Genomic DNA, 20,018 nt, shown 5'->3' with positions numbered 1-20,018 from the left:
GTACAGAAATGTTATCATGTTCGACTGACAAAAAATAATCATAACAGCCCAGCATGACGCGCTTCCTTATTGTAACATGTGTTACATAGTAGAATGATTATTTATGAGTTAGTTAATAATGAGGCTGGTTCGACTGCTGGAGGGAAAGATAAACACACAGACAACCACACAGCGCAAAATTATTAAAGTGTATTAAATATTTATAACAATTCACACAAATAAGTATTTTAAATACCAGAAATGTTTTTTTCTCGTTTAAAAAAGGCAAAATTTAACGGTTCAACTCCTTGATTGAGGTGGGAGGAATGATGGGAACGGATTCAAATTCAGTTTGGTTCCTTCCAGAGTGAGGATGAGGAGAATACCTGCGACCAGACTGGAGCTGCAGGGATGTGACGGTTCTGGTTCAGTGGGTGGTCAGCTCGTCTGGTCCACTTGGAAACCAGATCTGGAACAAGATCTGGAACAGGAACAGGACGATAGCCTGTGTAAAACAAACCAGTTCCCACTTAGCAAGGCGCGTCACAGGTGAAGTTTTTTCTCCTGTCACACATCAGACCGGGAGTCTCCCACCGAACCGAACCGGTGAGCAGCAGCCGTACGGCTGGTCATGTGACACGGACACCACGTGAGGACTGACTCACTGAATGGTCTTTGTTCTCGTTTGATTTATTTTTTGCTTAAAGAAATTTGGAAAATTAGGTCTTTCTAAAATAAATCTTTAAGCTTATGAAATAAATAAAAAGTGAAATGGTAAAAAATGTCCCTGGTTGCATTGTCCTGCATTAAAAATAAAAAATTCTTTAGGAAAACAAAAACGTTTGTAGCTGTTAGTTTTTATACTGAGGACTGGAAATCAGCTTGTAAAACCGCCAGAATGTCTTTAGCTTTTCTGTTTATTAAACAGTTCTGTAGGTGTATATTGTTCATATCCTAATATCTTATTAAGTATATATGTATTACTCTGCTAAATGCATTTCTTGACCTAATACTAAGATTTCCAAAACAACAGGGGATTCAAATGGTCAGCACAGATTCCATAAATGATCTATAAAATAAGATCATCATTGACCTGGAGCCTGAAGCTTTCTTAGTCAAAACAATTTACTTTTACTATTTACTTATTGGTCACATCATAAATACAGGACAATATATGAAAATATAATTTTATCTTCTCAGCCTTTTTGTGCTCCGAAAACATCACTTAGGCCTCCAGGCTTCGGTGTTTTATTTTGTAGGCCCCATCCGGCGGTGAGCGGAAGTGTTGTGTCTGCTGTGAGAACTTGACGCCCGCTATTCTGATTGGAGGATTACGTTTGTGCTGAAGTGCGGCCAATCAGCGAAGAGATGGCAGGTATAAATCCCCGACGCTCCTGTTTGACGCATTCTTTCCTCCCGTTTGGTGAAAGTGAAAGTGTGTTTGATCGAAACGAGATGTCTGGACGCGGAAAGACCGGTGGCAAGGCCAGAGCTAAGGCCAAGACCCGCTCGTCCCGTGCGGGGCTCCAGTTTCCCGTGGGCCGTGTTCACAGGCTGCTGCGCAAGGGGAACTACGCCGAGCGCGTCGGTGCCGGAGCTCCGGTGTACCTGGCTGCGGTCCTGGAGTACCTGACCGCTGAGATCCTGGAGCTGGCCGGGAACGCAGCCCGCGACAACAAGAAGACTAGGATCATCCCCCGCCACCTGCAGCTGGCCGTGCGCAACGACGAGGAGCTCAACAAGCTGCTGGGCGGCGTGACCATCGCTCAGGGAGGCGTCCTCCCCAACATCCAGGCTGTCCTGCTGCCCAAGAAGACCGAGAAGCCGGCCAAGGCCAAGTAAACGTCCGCAGCCCGAGCGACAACCCAACGGCTCTTTTAAGAGCCACCTACTTCTGTCTGAAGGGTCAAAGTTTCTACAATTCACTTGAGATAAAGTATGAGATAAATTAAAACCCGGTTAACACCAGTCATCTGAGGTCAAGAAAACCGAGGGAGGGAAAAGGTGATTGACCTTAAAAGGGGAAAAAACGGCAAATACTAAGTGTCTCATACAGACCTTCAGTTATTCCGTTGCTCAAACCGCCTTTATAAAATCAGTCCGCCAACATCCATGAGCTCCAGATCCTGTAAGTGGTTCTTAAAGAAGGATCTGCTGCTTGTCAATGAGCTTTTGCATGTACAAAAACACCCGAGGAAAATGAGTAGAAGCCCAGAATACCAGCACGACCATTACAAATTCACATCTTATCATTTGAGAAAGTAAAGTACTTTCTCAACATGTTTGCTAATTTCAAAAGACGGCCACGAGTTTGCTTCAAAATGCAGTAATTTTACTGGACGGTTCCTAATTGTGAGAACTGTTGGTTGATTCATGAGAGGAAAATAGACAATTGGGATTTATTACAGTCACATTTTTGTTTCGTTTCTATGTTGCTTTTATTTCCACGTGAAATCACGAGGAGACTTTGAGACGTCACAACTCCGCAGGCGCTTCCTAGTTTGACGGTGTTTTATTTTCCAATCCAATTCTCGGAGCGGAAATGTGTCCGCTGGTCGTTGGCAACTTGAGGCGGAAGTAGAAACGCGTCTGGCCGACTGTCGTCACTTAGGTCCGCGACATGTATTTAAATCCGGACGCTCAGCCTTCCGGAGTCAGTGTATCATCATCGACGCACAGCGAGAGAATCATGAGTGGCCGTGGAAAGGGAGGAAAGGGACTCGGGAAGGGCGGCGCTAAGCGGCACCGTAAAGTCCTCCGCGATAACATCCAGGGCATCACCAAGCCCGCCATCCGCCGCCTGGCTCGCCGCGGCGGAGTCAAACGTATCTCCGGCCTGATCTACGAGGAGACCCGCGGCGTGCTCAAGGTGTTCCTGGAGAACGTGATCCGTGACGCCGTGACGTACACCGAGCACGCCAAGAGGAAGACGGTGACCGCCATGGACGTGGTGTACGCCCTGAAGAGGCAGGGCCGCACCCTGTACGGCTTCGGAGGTTAAATCTCATCCGACCGCAAACGCACAAAACAAACAACGGCTCTTTTAAGAGCCACCCACACTTCTCAAGACATGTTTCCTTCGTTTTACACTGGACCATTAATAACACTTGAAATAATCAGATGTAGTGAAACTAACGCAAACTTGTTCCTCAACTTACTGCTGTCAGATGTTGTTTTCTGAACGGACTGATCTAATGCAGGGGCGTCAAACTCATTCTCACTTCGGTCTGTAGCAAAAACCTGAAGGTTCTTAAAGGGCCAGTAGTGCCAGAAGGTATAAAACCCACTAAGCTGTTAAAATATCAATGAAGGCTGTTTGTGTCTGTTTCTTCAAATTAAATATTGAACATCTTTTCACACTGACCAGTCCGTCCAGGATTTTGTGAATGTTTGTGGTTTTGTTTTTGAAAATATATGATGCTAAATGTTATTACTCGCCATATCGGTCATGGACAATAGCTCGACATGAAGTAATGCTGAGGCAGCCGTCACTTAACCCTTGTGTCCAGAAATGGGGTCCAACCGACTCCTCACACGTGTATCGTTTGCCTCGGTCCTCACAATCACAAGGGTTAAACCCAGTGTTTTCAGACAATTTCAAGAAGAATTTTTTATAAAAAACCAGGAAAAGAAATGTGGGGATCTGTTGATTTTGTGTGGATTTTGTATGAATTTTGCAGATTTGAGAAAAACTGGAGGGACTAACTGATGTAATCTGGAGCCCAAAGGGCCACATAAAAAGCTGTGGCGGGCCAGATTTGGCCCCCCGGCCTCCAGTTTGACACGTGTTCTAATATAGCAGATTTTGTATTCTCTGGCTGCGCCTGCATCATTTCCTGGAGTCTTTTCCAGCTTCTCGTGAAATTTTTGAAAAACTTTCTTCCATAAACCTGTTCAATAAACTCACCTGACACCATTATAACCAACCGTCTAAAAAATTAAGATCAACAAAGTCTTGGATTAGCCAGTGGACGGTTATGACTTTCATTTACCATGTGGTGAACTTTTTGTTGTGTTTTAGTTTGACGGTGGCGTATTATTGTGATCACGTCAAAGACAACTGTGAGCCATCAGTAAGAGGAAAATGTGACTTATAAGAGATCACGTGCTTTCAGATAAAGCCGTAAACGAGTTGAAGCATTTGAGGCCCCAGGTCGGCCATGACAGGTAGAAAGCGGCCGGTGATGAAGTCCTGAGCCAGAGCAGCCGATGCGGCTCAGACAACGGAGACGCGAGAGCCAACGGCCGCTTGGAGCGCGTGACGAGCTGAGCCAATGAGATGGAGGCGACGGCACAGTGAGATTAGCGTGCAGCCTGCATAAGAAGCGTCCCTGCGCCTGCGCACATCATTCTCTGACGCTGTTTCCCAGGAAGCCGTGAGGATGCCCGAACCCGCCAAGTCTGCGCCCAAGAAGGGCTCCAAGAAAGCCGTGACCAAGACGGCCGGCAAAGGAGGCAAGAAGAAGAGAAAGACCAGGAAGGAGAGCTACGCCATCTACGTGTATAAGGTTCTGAAGCAGGTCCACCCCGACACCGGCATCTCCTCCAAGGCCATGAGCATCATGAACTCGTTCGTCAACGACATCTTCGAGCGCATCGCCTCCGAGGCTTCCCGCCTGGCTCACTACAACAAGCGCTCCACCATCACCTCCAGGGAGATCCAGACGGCCGTGCGCCTCCTGCTGCCCGGAGAGCTGGCCAAGCACGCCGTGTCCGAGGGCACCAAGGCGGTCACCAAGTACACCAGCTCCAAGTAAACCTGCCGCTTACCACCAGCACAACAACGGCCCTTTTGAGGGCCACACAAATGGACTTGAGAGAAAAGCCCGTCTCATCAGAATCTTGTGTTCATTTCACTTCAACCGTATTAAATAAAAGTTTTAAATTATTACCGTTTGCTCTACTTTCTGCACATAGCAGGTTTTCTCTATGTGAACAGATTAATTTTGGACATCACATTTTAACCTTTATAACTCCAGTGATGTTCAGCTTGGTAAATGTTTCCGGTTTGTTTCTTGGATGTTTTTCAATCCACCCTAAATAAAACATCTCCAGATGTTGATCCAGTTCTGTACATGTTGACCTTTGGTGTGGATTGAGGCCCAAGCAGATTTGGAAACGGCTGTGAAATCATCTGTGTGTTTGTAGTTTTCCTATTTCCATGTTAATGTGATATCCATGCTGAAGCAGCCAGTGTTTCAGTCCAGGTATAACATCATTTAGTCCTGAAGATGCTGCAGCTTGCTGTGTTTTAGTCAAGTCTTCCTTGCCTTCTTGAGTTTCTAGAAATTAAATGCAGATTAAGTGGGCGGGTCTACGTCACTTTAAGAAGTGACGTAGAGTGAAGCAAGCAGCTGAATGAGGCAGTGAAATCAATCGTTTTTTCCTGATGAATGAAGTGTTTATTCTCGAGTCTGAGTGGATATTTGCAGTATTTTAACAGCAGTGATTGTGCACCACCGCCAGTAGGTGGCAGTAATTGAGCGCAGCGGCTCGTTTCCCCTTCATGCATCATCCTGTAGATGTTTTACTGAAGTGTGTAAATGTGTTGAAGTTGACCAGCTTCGGCTAAATGTTATCAGTATAAAGCAGGAAGTTTGTCCTCGTCGGCACGTCGGTGGCTCTTAAAAGAGCCGTTGGTTCCGTGTGGAGGCCGGGTGAGTGTCTACGCCCTCTCTCCGCGGATGCGGCGGGCCAGCTGGATGTCTTTGGGCATGATGGTGACCCTCTTGGCGTGGATGGCGCACAGGTTGGTGTCCTCGAAGAGGCCGACCAGGTAGGCCTCGCTGGCCTCCTGCAGAGCCATGACGGCGGAGCTCTGGAAGCGCAGGTCGGTCTTGAAGTCCTGGGCGATCTCTCGCACCAGGCGCTGGAAGGGCAGCTTGCGGATGAGCAGCTCGGTGGATTTCTGGTAGCGGCGGATCTCCCGCAGAGCCACGGTACCGGGCCTGTAGCGGTGAGGCTTCTTCACTCCGCCGGTGGCCGGGGCGCTCTTGCGGGCGGCCTTAGTGGCCAGCTGCTTCCTAGGCGCCTTCCCTCCGGTGGACTTACGGGCGGTCTGCTTGGTTCGGGCCATGGCGCTTACTCGCTTTTCTGCTTCACGCTTTACTCTGGTGAACGGATGAAAGCTCCACTCGGGCGGCGGGGCTTTATAAGGACGTTGTGGGCGCGAGGGAGCTTCTGATTGGCTCATATTGCTGACGTAGTGAAACGCAGCGGACTCGGCTATTGGCTAGATTTGAAATTTCAAAATAAAGCGCCATAGAAATCGAACTAACAAAAGAGGAGGCGTTTACAGTTTCAGGGAAAACAAACTTGGATTTTCTACCAACGGATCCTTATTATAAAATGCTTTGCTTTTTAACCGCAATGCTCAGTATTAAAACGATTGAGGACATCAATTATTATATAATATATGTGCACAATCTCAGTAAAACGGATCCAGATTCATGTCTGTGAACATTAAATCAGTTCTTCTCATTTCAAAGTGATCTGGCCAACAGCTAAGAGATAAATATAAATGAAGACAGGCTCAGTAAAGCGATCATTTCAGTACTTTACATGCTTCTCTTTAAAAAAATACAGTAAAAACAATAATTTAATGAAAACTGTTCACTGTGGTTCTGATCCATGGGGTGAATCATCATTTCATTGTTCATGGTACTGTGTCAGCTGAATGACAGCAGATCAGTTTTTGCAATCGACAGTAAAATAGTTTGTAGGTAAAAATCCAACTGGTTGAACTGGATTGAGCTGCGATAAAGAGTGAAATGTAACATTGTAACTAGTTGAACCCAGTGAGAAATGTCACAAACTCACTACTAATAAGTAACAATGTTGGATTTGTCCAACATTGTTACTTGTATTTAACATCGTTACATGTTTGTAACGTTGCTAGTTGTACAGAACGTTGTTCCAAGTGCAGCATGGAGTAATTGTGCAGAGTGAGGAACGATGCCTTAACGTGTGGAGGTGGTGGCTCTGAAAAGAGCCTTTGGTGCATGAAGCAGTGTTGGGGACAGATGCTTACTTCTTGGCCTTCTTGGCTGCGGGCTTTTTTGCTGGCGCTTTCTTGGCCGCGGGCTTCTTGGCGGCCTTCGGCTTCTTGGCGGCGGCAGCCACCTTCTTGGGGCTCTTCTTGGGCACCTTCTTGGCGGCCGCGGCGGCTTTCTTGGCCGGTGCCTTCTTCGGGGACTTCTTGGCCGCTGCCGCCGCTTTCTTGGCGGCGGGTTTCTTGGGGGTGCTGGCCTTCTTGGCGGCGGGCTTCTTGGCCTTGGCCGGAGCCTTCTTCTTCACCACCTTCTTGGCCGGCTTGGCCGCTTTGGGCTCCTTCTTGGCGAGCTTGAACGAGCCGGAGGCCCCGGTGCCTTTCGTCTGGCTCAGGGTTCCTCCGGTCACCAGCTTGGTGACGGCCGTGTTGATGCGCTTGTTGGCCTTGGCCACATCCACGCCCTTCCCGGCCAGCACCTTCTTCAGCGCCGCCAGAGAAACTCCCTTGCGCTCCTTCGAGTCGGCCACGGCGGCCACGATCAGCTTGGACAGGCTGGGTCCGTCCTTCTTGGCCCGGGGAGCGGACTTCTTCTTCGGGGCTTTCGCCGGGGCTTTCACCGCTGCTGGAGCTTCTTCTGCCATCTTTCTCACTCAATCTTCCTCTCAACGTGTCCGGCTCGGAGCAGGAGGCGCCACTTATAACATCCATGAGAACCGTGAAGAGACAACTCAGCCCGCGCGCTCCGCCGCTGCCTCAAACATGGCCGCACTTGTGTTTTCTCCGCTTCGTTTTACGAGCAAAATCACAAACTAATTCAACTCTTGGCACGTAAATCTTAAGGTAACCGGAAGAAAACCCTCCTGTCTCAACACTAACCTCTGGTTTGCTTCGCGGGACTTTCTCTTTTCCTCCCAGGACCCTTCGGACCTGTCACACACGCTGTGATTTTCAGCAGCGAGCGCCGGGTTTTCTTCACATTTCCTCTCCTAAAATACATAAAATCGCTTCACACAAACTATACATCTGCTGTTTCCGTTAGCAGAGGCATGTTGGAGCACAGTACAGGTGAAAATATCGCGCTGCAGCCGTTTGTTGGATCGCTACGGGCGAGGTTTTTGCTGGCAGTAAACACACGGACGCTGTCGGTGAATAAGCCGGTCAGGGCTCATTTCTCCGGAGCGGTCCTCTCTTCCTTCACACGTTTGGTCAACACGGAGGACCGACCGCGGACTCGAACCGCTTTCTGATTCACTAATCTAAGAAATCAGTCTTTGCTCTTCCTAAATACCACATAAAAACAACCGAGTAATCTTACAGCTTAGCTTTTCTTTGTCTGTCATCTCATTGATCGCCTTCACTCACTAAAGCGAAACAGTCCATCTATAATTCAACAAGATTTTTTGGAAACTGTTTATTTTTAGTTGTTTCCCCAGAGTTTTGTTTTGGTCTCGCTATTGCACACAGATTTGTACATTTATAGATTTGATCGTGTTTCTTTAACCGTTAAAACTAAAACTTTGGCCATTTTTCTTTTATTCTGCTTAAGTGGGATTTTTTTCAAGCTCATGTTTAATTAGCGACTTTTCTTTAACATTCACATAAAGGTGCATTTCATCCTTTTAGCTGCTTTTCTTAGTGCAAATATATTTTTCTTAAGTCTCAAACTTTGACCTCTGTGTTGCTTTGTTCTCTCCAGAATATCTGCCTGGTTGTCGGTCAACTTATTTCTGCAGCTCTTAGACCAGGGTGCCCAATCTTTTTGAGACCAAGGTCTACTTTTTCTCTCACCAGCCGCCTGAGATCTACCTCATGACACAAAGACATAAAAATAGCAAATTAAACTCTATTGACTTATTTTATATGTGAATATACATCAGTTATAGCAGAAATAAAGTGACAGAAAACCTAATCCAGTTTCTTCCTCAGGGAGATTCTGACACTGGGAGCAGGTTACTGGTTTCTGGTCTCTGGTTACTGGTTTCTCAGTCAGAAGCTGGTTGCTAACCTGACGCCAGCAGGTGTCAGTCAGTCATGGTGGATCTGAAATTTGGTTTGATGACGTCGATATGAGAAACTACAGACTGATAGGAGGAACCAAAGAGCCCAGTGAAGGTGAAGGCAAATCTTCTGAAGTCGGGATATAATTCATTTAATTTCACATAATTATTTATCGAGGTAGAATTTGTTAAAACTTAATGAAATATATTTGTCCTATTTAATGTTTGTTGTGACGTATGCTCACAAACGAACGAGGTAATCAGTCCAAGTTTGTCGTTTATTGAACGTTCAGAAACTACAGCAGGTGTGATGAGCCACAGCAAAGGTAAAAAAAAAAAGGTAAAACAATCCGAAAAGACGATAAACTCAAAACCACTACTACCCTCTTTATCCACCCCCTCCCCCTCTCTCTCTCTCTCTCTCTTCTTTTTGTCGTTTAAGCACACCCGTTGCCGTGGCAACCACCTGCGCTTAAGCCGAGCAAAGATTACATTAAAAACATTCAGTCCGTTACATATCAGGTTTCCAGGCTTGATATTTATTTCTGGATTATTAATAAGCCTCTCATGAACACAGCGGTGGTTAAATAGCTAATTTAAACTCCTGCTTTGATCGTCAGTCGGTCTTTGAGTCGCTTTTTTTTTCTTTTTCTTTTTTTTTTTGTTAAGGAACCAAAACGCACTGAGTTCTGCAAAATTACTGAGATTATTAATTTTAACATGTTTCGTTGACTTTTTATAATTATTCTTTTTTTTAATGAAGCTACAAACGTTTAGGATCTTAGTGAATATTTTTGATACGCCTGCGGAGGAGGAAGTGCTGGACTCAGCGTCCTGGCGGCGTCCAGTTTGTCACCTGCTGCCGAGATCGACTCAAAACCTTTCCGCGATCGACGTATTGAGCTCCCGTGTCTTAGACGGTTGGAGTCGATGTCTTGTTAAATCTCCTCCGTCGTTCCAACAGTTTGTTTACAGGATTTGCTGAAGTTGTTCTGCATCAACGTCCCTTTGCCTCCAGAAACCTTCCAGGACGTACCGCCGCTCAAGGGCGTTTCCACAGCATGATGCTGCCACCACCGTGCTTCACTGTTGCTGCTACGTCTCTGTTGATTTCCAGTATTTGTTGTTCATCAGAAGCAGCCACTTGGATCAACAAGTCCATAAATGAGGCTTTTCTGTTCCGGGGGCGACTGTGGATCCTGGAGGTGATGCTTAAAATTAATATATATCACTTTACTAGAATAAAACAATTATTCGCTATTCTAATTTTCGATATCTAAATTTTGGCTATGCCAGAATAATCTAAATAAACACAAATAAACATTGAACTATATCAGTCTCTGAGAGATTAACCAATGATTTTTCTTTAATTTTTGATTTCCACTACCAAATAAATCAACATGACACGATTTTTGCCGTACTGATAAAAATACAGTTCCTGTTGCAGGAGATCTTTCCTGCCCATAACCATCAACATTTACAAAACAAATCTTTATGAAACTTGAATAATATGAGCTACAACAAAATCTACTTTTCCTTTGGGATCAAGAAATGTTTTTTTTATTATTATTTAATATTTGACTTTGTGAACAATCATCTTTACCAAGTAACCTTTGTGACTGTCCGTGTTACAGCTGTTCATTCTGTGGATCCAAATGTATAATTTTTAAGTATTTTTAAAAATCCTTCCTTCATTTTTGATACCTGATGTTTGGGTCTCTATTATGTATGACAGAATAATCAGAAATAAACGTTGAACTGTATCAGTCCGTGTGACATTGATCAACACATTAACTTTTTTTAACTTTTTTTTTTATTCAATTACCAAATAAATCAGTTTTTCGTTCATTATTTTCGCAGCGCTGTAACTGGCCTGACAAAGACAATACCCCTCCTCACCAGTTGGTGGCGGCAGGGCGCCATGAGGTTCACTGTTCAGAAGAAGAGGAAGCAGCAGAAACAGCAGAGAAACAATGCGAACATTGGTTTGGAGCTGCTGTTAGCTTGTCTGCAGGCAGTTAGCTTAGCTTCGCGGTTTGTTTGGCGTCTTTTGCAGCCGGAATGGCGGCTCTTCGCGGCTTCAGGGAGTTTCTGACGCAGCGGCTGGCGGCGGCCGGGGAGGAAGTGCTTTCTGCGTGTGAAGACACGGTGGTTCGGTGTGAGGAGCAGAGCCGCCTTCAGCAGAAGATGATCGATGTTATGAAGTCCGAGTTTGATGCGCAGAGAGCAGGTAGGGAAATATGTCACATCTGTTCTTTGGTGATGAACTGAAACCAGAATCTAGTTGTTTCGGGCCTGAGATCATCTGTTCCCGCTCCATAATGGGAACAGATTCATTTACCTGCGAGGCTTTACCTGTGTTTATTCCTCCCATCGTGATCGACCAATCACGTGGCTTTGGAAACATTTGGTTTCCTTCAGACGCAGACAGGAACCCCATAAGAGCTCACCTTCTCCTTTACTTTTCTCTACAATCCCTCCTTGCATGTTGACCTTGCTTGGGGAGTTGCTGAGGAGTACGGTGTGCGTGTTAGGACATCCTCAGGAAAACATCGGACTAATGTCTAAACGGCATCAGAATAAAAACCAGCTTCACACTAAAAGGCCTCAGCAGCACCGCTAACCTAGCTACAATGAATTAGCGAAACAAAAAGCTTTTCTTCCATGATTAGCTTCACTTTTTAGCTAACCTCCTATGATGTTTTGCCGCCACCCAAACATTTTCCACTCTTTGGAAACGTCTTTCCCTCTATTTGAGGCTGAACTGTTTTGGTTTGATCAAAGAAATGATACAAAGCTCAAAACAAGTCAATTTTATCATCATCCTCCTGTTTAAAGAGGAAGTGCAAAAGCAAAGGAGGTGGATTAGCAGAGATGCTAACAGCTAATGACGCGGTCCAAGACCTGTTACTGTGGAATATCGTCCCTGCTGCCTGGATGTCGAGCTGTTGGCGTGTCATGGTGGTCATGAGGCTGTCGCACAGCAACAGCCTTCAGTCAGAGGCCTCCTCACAATTAATGCAAGACGGACTGCTATTGGAAATCCTTCCTGCCCACAGGATCACTGTCCACAATAATCTTTGAAGATACTTGAATGACTGAATTCTCTTGTCCCTTTTTTTAGACCTTCGAGAACAACATGACATTAAAGAAGAAGAAGAGAAGTTTGTGCCTGATGAGCAACTTTCTAACGAGGAGAGGAGTTCCACTTCTGATGAGACGATTAAAAAAGAGGAGGAGGATTATCCAGAGGCAACACCCATTAAGGAGGAAGACCAGGAAGAGCCCTGCACCAGCAAACAGTTACAGCAGGTACAGCTGAATAGTGTGGAGAGTCAGTCTGCTCCAGAGTCTTTGAAACCCGACGCCTCCAGGAAGAAGAACCTCTGCAGGGCGAAGGCGAGCTTCTGCGACATTTGTGGCCAGGCTGTAACGAAGCTCGGTTTGGATCGCCACATGAGGACTCACACGGGCAGGAAGCCGCTTTCCTGCAAAAGCTGTGGACAAATCTTCCGGCTCCGCCTGTCTTTGGAAGTCCACATGAGGACCCACGCCGGGACAAAGGCGCACGCTTGCAAGACGTGCGGGAAAACGTTCAGACGAAGCGACCATCTTAAACTCCACACGAGAACCCACGGCGACAAGAAGCTGTTCCTCTGCAACGTCTGCGGAAAAAGCATGGCCGACCCGTCGGCTTTCAGGAGGCACGTGACCATCCACACGGACGAGAAACCGCACTCCTGCAAAACCTGCGGCGAGAAGTTCAAACACAGCAACACCCTGCTGTGCCACCGGAGGGCGCACTCGGGCGAGCGGCCGTATGTCTGCCGCTTGTGCGGCAACAAGTTCGTCAACGCCTCGAAGCTGAAACGACACATGATGTCGCACACGGGCGACAAACCTCACGCCTGCGAGCACTGCGGGAAGAGATTCATCCGCCTGCACCAGATGAAGGATCACGTGAGGAGGCACACCGGGGAGAAACCGTTCGACTGCGACACGTGTGGGAAAAAATTTGTCAGCACCACCGAACTGAGAGCTCACACCAAAACTCACACAGGTGAGACATCGCACCCATAAACAATCTGCGGTCGCTTTGTTGAGAAGGTTTGGATCAGAAACAAAAACTTTGGGCCAATATCACCATAAAAACATGTTTCTTTGTTGTCACCACCAGTAAAGCAGCTGATCTGAGGATTTATAATCTGGAAGTGAATCTTTACTGGGTTTATAAAGAATCATTAACAGAATAATCCTCTAAAAATGAGATTCAGTCCCATTAGTGAACTGGATGGTTTTCCTAAGATTTCTCTGTATTTTCTTATTTTTTTCCAGATTGATATTGAAGTTTATATACATATATAATTAAACACAATGTTTTTTTTTTTGTTTTGTTTTTTACTGAAGTTGTCCAGGAGATATTAGTTAACAAACAATCTCAGTTTCATTCTTATAAAATCATAACATCTAATAATCTAACAATTATGTCTTAATTTTTTAAAACGATTTCTAGTCATTTGTGACCCTGACTTTGGAAATTACAGAAGTCTACTTCCTGTATGTTAATGATGCAAAATAAAAAAAAATACTTTCAACATCAGTTTGTTTTCTCTTTACTGAGATGGAGTTTAATTTAATATATTTATTGCTTCAATTTGCAGACAGTAATTTACTTAATTTCCATTGAATTTGCTTTAGTTTATTACTTCAGTTTTTTATTGCTCAAAAAATGTTAAAAACTAAAGGAGGGGTGGTTAAATCTGCTTAAGAGGCAATACTAGGAGAAAACCAAGAAATAATTTAATCTGATATTTTATTGATGATTTGATCAAAAAGACATAAACACTGGCAGAGAAGTGATAAATTGAGCTGAAACTGGGTCAAATTCTCCTACAGTTTCTTCATACTTCTCTCTATTATTTCCTAAACAATCCAATTTAATCCAGATGTAAATATTAAAATGGAGAACACAAACAGTTTGAGATTTTATGTTTCTGATTTGTTTTTATTCTTGGCTTTGACCACAAGAGGGCGACTCTGTCTCATATTTTTCTCACTTAAAGTACTAAATTCTCGAGAGATACTTGAGCGCAGTTATTCTGTTGGGTTATGAAATCAAGATTTGTTAAATATAAAGTAAAAATACAACATAAATGCAGATGAGAAAAGTTTGGTAAAACCCAGAAAAAGAGGTCAAAGTTCATTATTTAACAATAATCGGACCAAAGACAGAACAAGCATCTCGATGATGATTCTGTGGACTTTCTTGGCATCTGATATATGAAAAAGAAATTTTTTAAACAAGTCAAACCTAAGTTTCGGGGCAGCAGCAGCATCTCGCACCTTTAATGTTCCACTTTGCAGGAGTTCAGACATGATGCTCCATCCTCATTATTTAGGTCATTTCAGTGCAGAGGAGCAGCAACTTTCCTCTGAACCGTTCACAGATGACTGACTGCTTCACCTTATCAGGAAGCCGTTCTGCCTCTTCTCTCCCTAATCTCGTTCTTTCAGTCTCTGCCTTCGACTCGTGGCCACAGGATGTAGATTGGACTTTCATCATGACGGATGGCTCCAGTCGACATGCCGCCTCCCAAACAGACATGTGGAAACTTTCTGGATCCTAAAAGAACCAGGAGAGAAAATGTTTTAAATGTTCATCTTCTGTGGCTGAACCTGAATTTCTTCTTCTATTTTTAGTTTTCTGGAGAAATCTGTTGTCAGAGTTCAAGTTGCTTGAACTCTGACAACAGAGTTCAAGCAACACATTTTGATTTATGACTCCGTTAAAATTTGCACGATGGGGATTTGTTCCTTAGCAACCAGTTTGACTCCAGATGGACTTTCTGTTGCTCTTGACCTTTATCAAGTTCATTTTTACCTTCAAATTGGTTTACAATAGTTTATGATTTTTCATTATACTTTGGTTTGTTGTGACTTTTTTTGTTAAATTCTTACTTAAACTTAAGTTTTAGAGTGTGTTTGCTAGTTTCTGAGTAAAATATTCCATTTTAGTTTAGTTTTTATTAGATAAATTAGCAATTCAGTTTTTTCATACTTTGGTTAAATTTTAAGTTCAGAATTCAAACAGGTTGTGATTATGTACGTAGTAATGAATACTCAACAGAAGACACCTTTAAAAACAACGTATTCAACTGAATTTGGTGGGGTTTTCACAGCTTTTGCTGCCGCCATTTTGCGGATTAGTGTAAGTGCCGCCAAGAGGAGGAGTGCCGTAATTTGCCACAGTTGACGTAAACTGCTTGTGTCGGGGAAAATCAATATCACATCGGATCGAAACTCGAAAATAAATGGTATTATACCTATAATTGTTAGTTCGTTTTATAAATGCAAGATAAAGTTGCAACAATGTATTTTATTTATTTCAGTTGTTTCTAAATTTTAGTTTTTGTCATTTCCTTAGTTTTCGTTACCAGCCTAGCTTTAAATACCACCATGTTCAGTAATTTATAACTTTAGTTTATAAGAATAATAGTGTATTTTGTTAACACGTTGTTCCAGGTTTTATGTGAGGCATTTTAAACCGTTTGAGCTGTTTAGTAAGAAGCTCCAGAGTCCAGTTTAATCACAAGCCAAACAATCTTTTACACGCAGTGACAAGTTAAAGCTATAAAATCGGCTCCTTTGAAACGACTTTTGCAATAAAACAGCTCCATTCTTCGAGTCGGCCCCACCTTCTCTCTTGTTCCATTATGTTTTATTAAATAAAATACCCACAATCTCATTTTTACTACATAAAAAACATGTTGTGGCCTTTATCGCCTTAAATTATTCAGCGCATCTTGTCACAAACGGAGCCTCAGGACAGAGAAAATGTTCACTCCTGTCACCCAGCATGTTACATATGAACGAATCGCAGTTTTTACGAGCAGCGCAGGACACTGAGCCGCTTCCTGCGGATGAATACTAAACAAGGGTTTGTTCGTTTTTGTTGTTTTTTTTTTTGGTGGCTCTGATGGTGGATTAACATCGAAACTAAACTGGCAACATCCACTGCAAGCAATCCCTGCAGGGCAATTTGAAGGAGCAAGCCGCACACAGTGCAGAGTTCATCCGGGTTGTACAGGCTGTAAAAGGCAGCGGCTGTAATCAGAGAGCACCGTGTTTTCCGCAGCGCAGCAATTCATCAAAGTGACGGCTGCCAATGAGTCTCCGTCAGCCGATCAGTCATTTCTCTACCTGCTCTTAGTTTCAGCAGCTGCAGATCCACACGGATGCTTTTCCTGCACAGTTTGGAGTTTGCTAAAGACAAAAATAAAAGAAGGGAGGAAAAAATCAAAACAATGAGATCAGCTGAGTTGCCATTAGAATTAGCCAAATTTATTTTTTATTTTATTTTTTTAAGTTTTTCGTTTTGTTTTTGGTGCTAGGATGACATGTAATTCTCAAAACTGCGTTTGGAAACTGTTTTCGCTTCACTCCAGTCATGTGATCAACAACCGGATGTTACTACTGGCGGAAACGACGAAGAAGACAAGAGGAAGTGTTAGGAGGATGATGGATTGTTTTTGTGTTTTGGGACAATGCAGCTTCCTCCTCCAGATCTATTACAGCATCACACAGTTAATAAAAAGTTGTTCATCATTCCAACATGTTGAATCCATAACCCTTCTGAATTCACTCGGTCAGTGTGATTAATTAACTAATTAATTTAATGGAAACATCACAATTGTGAAAATGTGATTTTGTTTTTCGATAGCAGAATATAGATAAAGATTTGTGCACATTTGTAGTAAAAACACAGCTAATGAATTCAACACGTTTCTTCAGATCTACTCAGATTTCCAATCAGATTCAAGACGTTTAATCTTATCCATTCTCCATTGTTATGCTCAGATCAGTTAATTCATATTTCGCCACTTCACAATAAATGCAAACTTGAGACACTTTATTAATTTAAACTGAGTTATCAAATAGTGAGTTAAATTAATTATTCAAAGGAATTAAAAAGTTTCTCAGGAAACTCAGCAGAGCATCGAGTCGTTGACTTCCTCGCTCCAGCAGAAAGTCACATGGTGAACCCCAAGGTCCAATTCTAGGACCCTCGTATTCTATATTCTCCCACCAGCTCAGGAAATAATATTAGCTGCCATAATCACGCAGCCACAGTTGGTGACTGTATCATGATTTATTTTGTTTTTATGATTTAACTCTCTGAACTTCTCTGTTGCTGAAATGTGCTGCACAAATAAACTTTGATTTGAGTTTGAGTTCTGGGTTTTACGTTTTAGTCGTTTTCTTTAGTTCAGTTTTAGTTTTTTAGTGTGTGGTTCCACTAATCACGAGCCAGCCAGTTGCTGTCGCTCTTTGCCAGATCATTTGCTCTCTCTAGTGACCCATTTTTGTTCTATTACTATTTCTGACTCCAGTTATTCCTATTTTTTTTTATGATTTCTGTATTGTTGTCAATAAATCATCTCTCTATCGTTTTGTTTTGTTTAGTTTTGTCACGAAGCAGATCAGTGACAGCGTTTTTAATCTGCTGGATCTGGAATGATAATGTTAAAAATCACTTTTCTGGACATTTGTGTTTATTTTTAAAGGCAAATATAGTTTTCAGACATGAGCAGAGCTACAAAGTAAAAGTCTGTGAAAGCACAGGCAGTGGGATGTAAATGAAATGACGCTGAATGGCAGGATGATAATCTGGAGCTATTAAATTCAGAATATTATTTACTGGTTGTGATGTAAAGAGGCTGTTTTACTGCAGCTGCACATTTCCCTCTGCATTCAGTCATAACTGAACACAAGAGGAAAGAATAGAAGTGTATTTCAATAAAAAAATATTTAAGACGTTGCTGTTCAGGTTTTTAGAGCTTCAGCCAGCTGGAGTCAGGAGGGACAGCCGGTGACACCTGGTGTCAGGAGGGACAGCCGCTAACACCTGGTGTAAGGAGGGACAGCCGCTGACACCTGGTGTCAGGAGGGACAGCCGCTGACACCTGGTGTCAGGAGGGACAGCCGCTGACACCTGGTGTCAGGAGGGACAGCGGCTGACACCTGGTGTCAGGAGGGACAGCGGCTGAAACCTGGTGTCAGGATGGACAGCCTCTGACACCTGGTGTCAGGATGGACAGCCTCTGACATCTGGTGTCAGGAACTATAGCCTCTGACACCTGGTGTCAGGACGGACAGCGGCTGACACCTGGTGTCAGGAGGGACAGCAGCTGACACCTGGTGTCAGAAACTATAGCCTCTGACATCTGGTGTCAGGTGGGACAGCCTATGACACCTGGTGTCAGGAGGGACAGCTGCTGACACCTGGTGTCAGGATGGACAGCCTCTGACACCTGGTGTCAGGAGGGACAGCGGCTGAAGCCTGGTGTCAGGAACTATAGCCTCTGACACCTGGTGTCAGGAGGGACAGCGGCTGACACCTGGTGTCAGGAACTATAGCCTCTGACATCTGGTGTCAGGAACTATAGCCTCTGACATCTGGTGTCTGGTGTGACAGCAGCTGACACCTGGTGTCAGGAGGGACAGCGGCTGACACCTGGTGTCAGGAACTATAGCGTCTGACACCTGGTGTCAGGAACTAAAGTCTCTGACACCTGGTGTCAGGAACTATAGCCTCTGACATTTGGTGTCAGGAACTATAGCCTCTGACATCTGGTGTCAGGAACTATAGCCTCTGACATCTGGTGTCAGGAACTATAGCCTCTGACATCTGGTGTCTGGTGTGACAGCAGCTGACACCTGGTGTCAGGAGGGACAGCGGCTGACACCTGGTCTCAGGAACTATAGCGTCTGACACCTGGTGTCAGGAACTATAGTCTCTGACACCTGGTGTCAGGAACTAGAGCCTCTGACATCTGGTGTCAGGAACTATAGCCTCTGACATCTGGTGTCAGGAACTATAGCCTCTGACATCTGGTGTCTGGTGTGACAGCAGCTGACACCTGGTGTCAGGAGGGACAGCGGCTGACACCTGGTGTCAGGAACTATAGCGTCTGACACCTGGTGTCAGGAACTATAGTCTCTGACACCTGGTGTCAGGAACTAAAGTCTCTGACACCTGGTGTCAGGAACTATAGCCTCTGACATCTGGTGTCAGGTGTGACAGCAGCTGAACACTGGTGTCAGGAGGGACAGCGGCTGACACCTGGTGTCAGGAACTATAGCGTCTGACACCTGGTGTCAGGAACTATAGCCTCTGACACCTGGTGTCAGGAACTAAAGCGTCTGACACCTGGTGTCAGGAACTAAAGTCTCTGACACCTGGTGTCAGGAACTATAGCCTCTGACATTTGGTGTCAGGAACTATAGCCTCTGACATCTGGTGTCAGGTGTGACAGCAGCTGACACCTGGTGTCAGGAGGGACAGCGGCTGACACCTGGTGTCAGGAACTATAGCGTCTGACACCTGGTGTCAGGAACTATAGTCTCTGACATCTGGTGTCAGGAACTATAGCCTCTGACATCTGGTGTCTGGTGTGACAGCAGCTGACACCTGGTGTCAGGAGGGACAGCGGCTGACACCTGGTGTCAGGAACTATAGCGTCTGACACCTGGTGTCAGGAACTAAAGTCTCTGACACCTGGTGTCAGGAACTATAGCCTCTGACATTTGGTGTCAGGAACTAGAGCCTCTGACATCTGGTGTCAGGAACTATAGCCTCTGACATCTGGTGTCAGGAACTATATTCTCTGACATATGGTGTCTGGTGTGACAGCAGCTGACACGTGGTGTCAGGAGAGACAGCGGCTGACACCTGGTGTCAGGAACTATAGCGTCTGACACCTGGTGTCAGGAACTATAGCCTCTGACATCTGGTGTCAGGTGTGACAGCAGCTGACACCTGGTGTCAGGAGGGACAGCGGCTGACACCTGGTGTCAGGAACTATAGTCTTTGACACCTGGTGTCAGGAACTATAGCCTCTGACATCTGGTGTCAGGAACTATAGCCTCTGACATCTGGTGTCTGGTGTGACAGCAGCTGACACCTGGTGTCAGGAGGGACAGCGGCTGACACCTGGTGTCAGGAGGGACAGCCTCTGACACCTGGTGTCAGGAGGGACAGCGGCTGACAC

At 44.8% G+C, this 20,018-nt stretch overlaps 5 protein-coding genes and 1 pseudogene across 5 annotated transcripts; 4 read left to right on the top strand and 2 right to left on the bottom strand.

Annotated features, from left to right (window-relative positions):
- The first annotated feature begins 1,403 nt into the window (after positions 1–1,403).
- Positions 1,404–2,300, top strand: LOC103460787 (histone H2A-like). The gene has a single exon (XM_008403094.3). The coding sequence runs from the start codon at positions 1,435–1,437 to the stop codon at positions 1,819–1,821; it is 387 nt and encodes a 128-aa protein (XP_008401316.1). The 5' UTR covers positions 1,404–1,434; the 3' UTR covers positions 1,822–2,300.
- A 22-nt stretch (positions 2,301–2,322) lies between these two features.
- Positions 2,323–3,336, top strand: LOC103460788 (histone H4-like). Its single transcript, XM_008403095.3, has one exon. It carries the CDS (start codon positions 2,600–2,602, stop codon positions 2,978–2,980), a length of 381 nt encoding a protein of 126 aa, XP_008401317.1. The 5' UTR covers positions 2,323–2,599; the 3' UTR covers positions 2,981–3,336.
- Positions 3,337–4,273: 937 nt separating this feature from the next.
- Positions 4,274–4,870, top strand: LOC103460785 (histone H2B 1/2). The gene has a single exon (XM_008403092.2). The coding sequence runs from the start codon at positions 4,362–4,364 to the stop codon at positions 4,734–4,736; it is 375 nt and encodes a 124-aa protein (XP_008401314.2). The 5' UTR covers positions 4,274–4,361; the 3' UTR covers positions 4,737–4,870.
- A 61-nt stretch (positions 4,871–4,931) lies between these two features.
- LOC103460791 (histone H3-like) lies at positions 4,932–6,172 on the bottom strand. The gene has a single exon (XM_081603938.1). The coding sequence runs from the start codon at positions 6,170–6,172 to the stop codon at positions 5,645–5,647; it is 528 nt and encodes a 175-aa protein (XP_081460064.1). The 3' UTR covers positions 4,932–5,644.
- An 833-nt stretch (positions 6,173–7,005) lies between these two features.
- On the bottom strand, positions 7,006–8,179 carry LOC103460784 (histone H1 pseudogene; annotated as a pseudogene).
- A 2,648-nt stretch (positions 8,180–10,827) lies between these two features.
- LOC145550163 (uncharacterized) lies at positions 10,828–13,562 on the top strand. Its single transcript, XM_081603937.1, has 2 exons — positions 10,828–11,197; positions 12,092–13,562. The coding sequence occupies exons 1-2, from the start codon at positions 11,029–11,031 to the stop codon at positions 13,045–13,047; spliced, it is 1,125 nt and encodes a 374-aa protein (XP_081460063.1). The 5' UTR covers positions 10,828–11,028; the 3' UTR covers positions 13,048–13,562.
- Positions 13,563–20,018: the final 6,456 nt, after the last annotated feature.

This window comes from Poecilia reticulata, chromosome 23, assembly GCF_904066995.2.
Source record: "Poecilia reticulata chromosome 23, P_reticulata-male-v2, whole genome shotgun sequence".
NCBI classification, from domain to species: Eukaryota; Metazoa; Chordata; class Actinopteri; order Cyprinodontiformes; family Poeciliidae; genus Poecilia; species Poecilia reticulata.
This window is presented reverse-complemented; position numbering and strand designations above follow the sequence as displayed.

Excerpts from the sequence above, each read along its gene's own strand:
- LOC103460787 (XM_008403094.3), top strand. The coding sequence starts at position 1,435 with ATGTCTGGACGCGGAAAGACCGGTGGCAAGGCCAGAGCTAAGGCCAAG.
- LOC103460788 (XM_008403095.3), top strand. The coding sequence starts at position 2,600 with ATGTATTTAAATCCGGACGCTCAGCCTTCCGGAGTCAGTGTATCATCA.
- LOC103460785 (XM_008403092.2), top strand. The coding sequence starts at position 4,362 with ATGCCCGAACCCGCCAAGTCTGCGCCCAAGAAGGGCTCCAAGAAAGCC.
- LOC103460791 (XM_081603938.1), bottom strand. The coding sequence starts at position 6,172 with ATGAGCCAATCAGAAGCTCCCTCGCGCCCACAACGTCCTTATAAAGCC.
- LOC145550163 (XM_081603937.1), top strand. The coding sequence starts at position 11,029 with ATGGCGGCTCTTCGCGGCTTCAGGGAGTTTCTGACGCAGCGGCTGGCG. Across the intron at positions 11,198-12,091 it reads GTTTGATGCGCAGAGAGCAG|ACCTTCGAGAACAACATGAC; the intron begins GTAGGGAAATAT and ends CCCTTTTTTTAG.